Here is a 7,383-nt window from a genome sequence, read left to right on the forward strand (position 1 = left end):
TTTACAAGCAGATACCCTGTTCTTTTGATGTTTTGTATGTTCAGATATTCATGTAACAAAATATATACAAATGAATCCCTAAATAGGGACATAATAGTATACTTAAAGTATGATGTAAAGTTCACTTAAAGAAAACTTACGAGTATACTTGCAGTATAAAACTACTAAACTAGTACTAAACTAGTGTACTAAAATGCTACTACAAGTATTTAATTAGTAAACTATCAGTATACCTATAATTTCACCTTTAGTATAGTTGCAGTACAAGCTAAAAGTATTGATGTAAACTAGTTGTGTAGATACTCAAAGTTTACTACTGTTATACTTAAAGTATACTTAAAAGTATACTTTTATATAGGCTACTAGAAAGTGGGCCAATTTAGTCCCTAAGCTCACCAAAATCTACATTGAGACATTTTTAGTGCACAAGATATTGGTTTCAGTACAATATGTTATGTTACAATAAAATATTAATCTCTCACACAAAAATATTTAATTTTATTTTAAATGACAAAAGCATTTTGATTAAGATATACATCATTAAATGCAAAAAGTCTGGCTGTTTTTTTACCCTTTTTTTGCTTAAAGGGTACAAAACATTTTTGTACCCTTTAAGCACACCCCTGTTCCTATTAAGCTCACATCATGTTTTATTAAAAATTATTGTTTATTTTAAACAACCTTTTTAAAGAATAATTGAAAAATATTTTATTTGAAGGTACAAAGTAATTAAAAAATAAAATCTGTAGATTTGAGGTGACATATCTATTAGAAAGTCACGTAGTGTATGATGATCACAGACTCAGATTTTTTTAGCTTCAGACTTTGATTCCATCCAGTCGGAGAAGATCAAACATGTTTGATATTTTCAGCAGATTTTAAAACACGTTGTTTTCATTTGTCACGTGTCTCCTAGCAACAACGCGCACGTTTCTATGTGAGTTTGTGGTGATCGGAAGGAATTTAAAGTCTGCTAGTGTGAGATCTTCAGTCGTTTAGTGTATGATGCCCCGTTTTCCTTTGTGACTATTTACAAAGTCTGTATGTGTATGATGCCTGGTGTTTTAAAAATCTGTTCAGATTTTAAGTCGTGTAGTGTATTCCAGCCTTTAGTTGCTTTTTTCCTGGACAGATACGACAGGTTTCAGATGGCTCCTTCTTTGTACGGACGACATGCCTCTTTCATCTTTGGGCATAAACTATAGTTACGTCTAGATTTTGTCATCTTAAAGCTTGAGCTTAATTGGAACAGCAACAATTTTTTAATAAATTTCATACAATATTTATTAAAATGACAATATTTAGCAAAATAAATAATCTAGGTCATGTATTAAATTCATACATATTTTATTATGAACAACTATTATTAACAATATCTATGAAATTATACTTTTACTTATTGATGTCACACTGAAGCTGTGTGATTTTCATAGTAGTGTACCCTTTAAGCTCACCTTGCAATAATATGACATCTTTAAAAATTACAGCAGTGTAAAACCACAGACCAGCAATAAACTGTCAATTTATAATATTATGGATGTAAAAGTACAAGTCAGTAATGTCTGTGAAGTAATTTATTAGCGTAGCACACAATCTTATACAGCTAGTCAGCTAACTGTGTTCTGTAGCATCTGTGCTATGTTGCTAAAACTGTCTTTTGGATCTAACTGTAATTATTTCCCACATCCAAGTTCCATGTTATAATATACAAAAGTCTAAACATCAATCTCTTAATTTTACAATAAGTAGTTAAACTTACCCAAAATAAAGGCTTAAACATCAAAAACTGCACATTTAAAGAGCTTCTCTTTTGGTGAAAGTTTTCAGACCGCTTTGTCTGGAATGGCCGCCGGACAGTATGAACACACGGAGAACCATATCTCAGTGTGCAATGATCTGATTGAATTGAAATTACAGGAGGTATGCAGCAACAAACACATCAATTGGTTAAGATTTCAATTAGGATAATACATTATTTTTTCTTTTTATAATCTGAGCTCAAAAATGGAAATGTGCTTAATAGGTACGTTTACCCTACACTTACAAGTATACTACTAGTACACTGATATTTGTATACTTACTACATCAAGTATACTTAAAAATATACTTGAACTTTACTTAAGTATACTTAATAAAATAAACTTGAAGTATACTACTTTTTGGTAAGGGATGCCAATTGAAGCAATGCATGTTTGTGTAATTTCAGTGCTTAGTGGTGTGCCGTGGGATTTTTTTACTTATTAAAACTGTGCCTTGGCTAAAAAAAGGTTGGGAAACACTGACTTAAGAAAAGCAACTTCTCAGTGACAGTTTCAGCGTCCTGACAGTTTTAGCACACGAGAAATGGTGTCACTTAGATCATCCCTGTTAAAGAACCGCTGCACAAATTATTAAAGGTAATGCTAAAATTACAAAATAAATCTAGACAAACTAGTTGACTGAGGACTATCCTGGGGTGCGTTTCCCAAAAGCAACTATGGTCGCAAGTTCAGTCGTTACCAATAGAGTTCAATGGAACTAACGACCATAGTTAGCTTACCATGCTTTTGGGAAACGCACCCCTGATCCACTTCTATCCAAACGTTAGCTTCTGTAGTGGAGCATCTCCCACTTGGAAAATCTTGCCTCAGTCTAGCAGGACATAGCCACTATACAGTATATTAACTCCAGCCTTGCATTGCTGAGGAGTCTATCTAGTCCTCTGGGACCTAAACCCATTTGTTTGGGAGTCCAGGAACACAGTGCCATGGGCGACAAGGGGGCAGCAGTGCACTGAACACAGACTCTGCACGTTCCACCAAGACGGAGATGAAGTTAACTAAGCAGGAACAGTCCCTCTGCATCCAGGCAAGAGGTCACACGATGGAGCTGAGGGCGCTAATCATTTCCAATTACAGATTCCTTTTTAATTATGAATTATGCATGAATTTTTAATTAATCTAACGTTCCGAAGGTTTTCCTTTTTTTTCTGTTCCGAGATCTCAATCTAATTACTCTGCATTAAGCGAGGGTGCAGCGACCCCGTTGCCGACCTTCTGGGTAACCCTTGGTCAGCCCTCTCGCATCAATCTCGCTGCTGTCTCACAATTACCTATACTTTCAGCTACAACAACACGTATTTAATGGTCTAAAGTTTGGAGTTTAATTACATTAACAAGTGACATTGTGAGTTTTGTATTTTAACAGCTAAATTTCCTTTTCCCCCAAAAAAATTACTAATTGATACACTCAATATTAGCATAAGCATTATGATATTGTCTGTAACACTCTACAATTAGGGTTAATTCATTACATTTAGTTAATGCATTGGGTATCAATGAACAATACTTTCACAGCAGTCATTAATGTAGGTCAATGATACTAATAATAATGATAAAAATTTCTACATATCTTAATTTATTTTTAACATTTCAGATTGAACTTTAATGCTGAATTTTCAGCAGCAATTACTTCAGTCTTCAGTGTCACTTGATCCTTCAGAAATCATTGTAATAAACTGATTTGCTTTTCATGAAACATTTCTTATTTTTCTTATTTTTATCAATATTTTTGTGGAAACCATGATACATTTTTGTCATTATTCTTTGATGAATAGAAAGAATTTGAACTCTTATTTGAAATAGATAGGAAGTATTTACCATTTTTGTTACAATAAATGCATCACTGTTGAATAAAAGTATGATTTTTTTTTTTATCTTGCTGACCCCAAACTTCTAAGTGGTAGTTTAAATATACATTAATTTCTAATTTAATATATTAGCTAATAAAATATTAAACATTAATCTAGGTTTATTAACCTAGATTAATAAATGCTGTAAAAGATTGTTGTTCATTTATAGATCAGATATCTAAGGCATTAACAAATCTAAATGTAAAGTTTAACCATATTGCTTTCTTTTAATTTCTGGAAACATATTAATTAGCAATCTTATATCACTAAACAATAATCAATATTAATTATATTATTCAGCATAATCTAGGATATAGTTTGTAAATTCGTTTCAACCTAAAGCCAAGTATCCTCTGTGTCAAGAAAAATGGCACTGAATATACGTGTAATGCCTTCAACAAAGACTACAACTGACTTATCAAAAAGTCACAGACTTACAATATTTTTATTGCAGCCTTAAATATGTATTCTAAAACCTGTTAAAAACTGACAGACCAAAAAAAACAAAAAAACAACAGCATCAGGCATCAAGATGGTAAAGTACAGCTATAATAAACAGGCTCTCTATGGTAGAGCAGTAACTGAGGTTAAGAATTAATCAAGCAGACACAGTCCTGCAGGATCTTGGCTTTGGGTTCCCATCCAGCAAGCCGAATTCTACTGCCTTTGCCAACTCATAATTATATTAGCAATGAATTCATCCTAAATGGAAGGAATTATGGATAAATCAAGCTGGTTTACATAATCAAGCATCTAATTCCATCACATTGCCCTTTTACATTGTGGTTTAACTGAGATCTCTTACCTGAAAGCTTTATAAGGAGGTCCGTAGCCGTCTTGGTGGTGATATCTGGGCTGAAGAGCGAGGCAGCTGTAGGTCCAGGCCCCGGTGGACTGGATTTGAGCCCAGGCAGATCCAGAGAGCTGCTGCTGCTGCTGGGTCGCTCCCTACACAGGGCAAAGGGAGACATCACAGACACATCCCTCTCCTGGGGTTCCTCCTTGATCTGGACGTGGTTCGAGGGTTCTGCAGGGGAGGCCAGCAAACGACCATCAGGTTGGCTCACAGTGGGAGATGTGGAAGCATCTGTGTTCATGACCTGATCACCAGCGTCTCCACCGTCCCCCATGAGCAAGCCCTCACCCTCCTCTGTGTCTGTGCCGGGTTCTTCTTTGACTTTGAGGTCGGGATGGGGGAAGTGCTGATGGCAACGCATGTGCAGCTTGAGGCTAAAGTGGCGGGAGGATGTGAAGGGGCAGAGCTCACACTGGAAAGTCTCCCCTCGGTCTTGGTGCTGATGGACCTGAGAAGAGCAACAGAAGAAATAATTTTAATGGATTAATTCTGATTTATAAAAAAAAAAAACAATGCAATAAATAAAATAAAAAAAAGATTGTGTGCTGCCCTCTCAACTGTCTCTAATTACTGTGGGCTGTGCCAACAATAGGTTTACATTCAATGATATGTATACGTAAATAAACAATTTATTGACTTTTAAGGCCAGTTTTTAAAATGTCTATTTAATATTGTCATCTGCCACGATAATATATTACTTTTGAATTACCTTAATTTAGAGGCTTTTCCCTGCAAATATTTATAAATGTGATTAATTTAAATTATTTGGTATATCATTTGATACTTAATTTTATTAAAAATATGAAATGACAGACCCTAATAATTTTGCATCATAAAAAAAATCTGCATCTAGAGACGTTATGATAATTGATTTGATGTGATTTATGGCACAAGCATTTCTGCTCTCAGCGATTGATGTCACCTTCATGTGGGACTTGAGATTGTCTTTACGAGCACAGCGAAAGGGACAGAGGGGACACTGGTGACTTTTTAAGCCTGTGTGGATCACCATATGTCTCTTCCAGTAGCTCTTTCTCTTGATGACGAGACCGCACACCGGGCACTGAAAGGGCTTCCCTCCATCCTCAGGAGAACCTGCAATAAATAAACAAACAAACAAATAAATAATTAAATACATGAATAAAATACATGCATATAGAGTTTATACTAAATATTAAACCCACAATAAAAAAAAAAAATTTAAAAATTACACATCTATTACCACCATACTTGCATTTTATAAATGTTATGTTTTTGTTATTATTTATGTATTTGTTGCTAGTAATATATTGTTCGAAAAATGTCTAGTATCTACATAGAACCATTAGCTGGACAATGATGCCACATTATCAGATAGCCCTTTGGCATGCAGTAACATGTAGGCTAAATATCTCTTATCAACCTTGCATCTATTTGTGTGAATGAGATAAAAATTGTGAGCTATGATTACTCCGATCAATGCCAAAGACTCCTCACAATGGAAGCCAAACACAAGGATGTTTTTAGTAAGCCAATTATTGTTGTTGGCTCCATATCCGGTGTCCATTAGGTCTTAATTGGTCTTATTAGAAGCTGGCATGATTGCATTACAAATTCTATGAGGGCCTGTCAGGATGGCTTCATAAGTATTCCAGTCGTGTTCCTCGAAAAACATCTGGTAATCAGTGTTTGGTGAAATTACCGCGCTCAGGCATTCATTGACCCAGGGTGTAAAACTTCGAGACTGCCTATTTGCAACAATAAACCACCATCTGTGGCTCAACCTCTCCCGGCGAGATCACTGTGGAAACTGCTCGTGAGGTAAAAAGACTGAAGGTCTTTGGTATCAAGGGAAAGGAATGAGAGCCATTAGCTGGTTTCTCAAATTTTAATGTGCATTTGGTATTGTTTCATTACCAGACAAAAACTCTTTGCGTGACCATCTTATAGATCTCACATTCATAAAAACAAGCCAGGTGAAACTCGATTATGATTTTAATTGAGGCGTTCTTATTTAGTATTTAAACTTTACACTTCATGATCTGTCATATTATAGCCATTTACAACACATTTATCTCTCTTGTGATCGTGACTTTGACATTATTCTCTGTGTCTGCAGCTCCTTTCGGTCAATCCTGATTCCAAGCCACAGAGGTTTGAGAATTAGCAAAAGATCAGCCATATCTCAGGCGCTCAACCCGGGCCTGTGCTGAATGGAAACTCTGATGGTTGTGCTGGCTCTGGAGCCTGACCTAAATTCCGGGAGAATCTGCTGAGATGGTCCCCGACTGTTCGGGCTATGGGGAGCACACACACTGCCGGCCTCCGTTTGGCAGGCTGCACATCCGCGGGAGATGAGCTGGGTCTGGGAACGTGCCGCCAACTCCAGCAAACCCCCACTGTGCTAACAGACCTTTCCCAGATTCTCCAGCCAACCTCTTGCAGACGAAGCATGACCTTATGGCACTACTAAATCACTACACAGTGCATTCTTCAGTGGTGTAATTATAAAACATTTAGGTACTGTTACCTTAAAAAAATTATTACTGTTAAGAAATTATTCTAATGTAAAAAAAACAAGACTATCTGATTCGAAATTGTCTAGCATGACATTTTCTATTTATTTACAATTTTTGTATTTTTATAACATTTTCTTTGATCTTTAATAATCTGTAGCAATAGTTAACATTTGATGTATATTAAATATGAATATATATCTATACCTTTGCAATAAGTCAATTCGTGAAATTTCATCCCTTCTAGATATTCCACAGTCAACTGTAAGTGGTATTATTGGAAAGTGAAAGCGTTTAAAGGGGTCATATGATGCTTTTTTAAAGATCATTATTTTGTGTATTTGGTGTAACAGAATATGTTG

The 7,383-nt window shown here is 35.5% G+C and overlaps 1 protein-coding gene across 5 annotated transcripts in view; it reads right to left on the bottom strand.

The window, feature by feature from the left end:
* LOC107654937 (zinc finger protein 827) overlaps positions 1–7,383 on the bottom strand; it is a 95,510-nt gene that overhangs the window by 54,789 nt on the left and 33,338 nt on the right. For 4 of the 5 annotated variants that reach the window (XM_016442279.1, XM_016442270.1, XM_016442303.1 and 1 more), the window contains exons 3-4: positions 5,449–5,621; positions 4,476–4,974 (exon numbers count right to left, since the gene is read on the bottom strand). In XM_016442279.1, the coding sequence (XP_016297765.1) occupies positions 4,476–4,974; positions 5,449–5,621 (672 nt within the window). The remainder of the gene's footprint in view (positions 1–4,475; positions 4,975–5,448; positions 5,622–7,383) is intronic. The other variant, XM_016442287.1, reaches the window with a different exon arrangement.

This window comes from Sinocyclocheilus anshuiensis, unplaced genomic scaffold (assembly GCF_001515605.1).
Source record: "Sinocyclocheilus anshuiensis isolate Anshui unplaced genomic scaffold, SAMN03320099.WGS_v1.1 scaffold1231, whole genome shotgun sequence".
Taxonomy (NCBI): Eukaryota; Metazoa; Chordata; class Actinopteri; order Cypriniformes; family Cyprinidae; genus Sinocyclocheilus; species Sinocyclocheilus anshuiensis.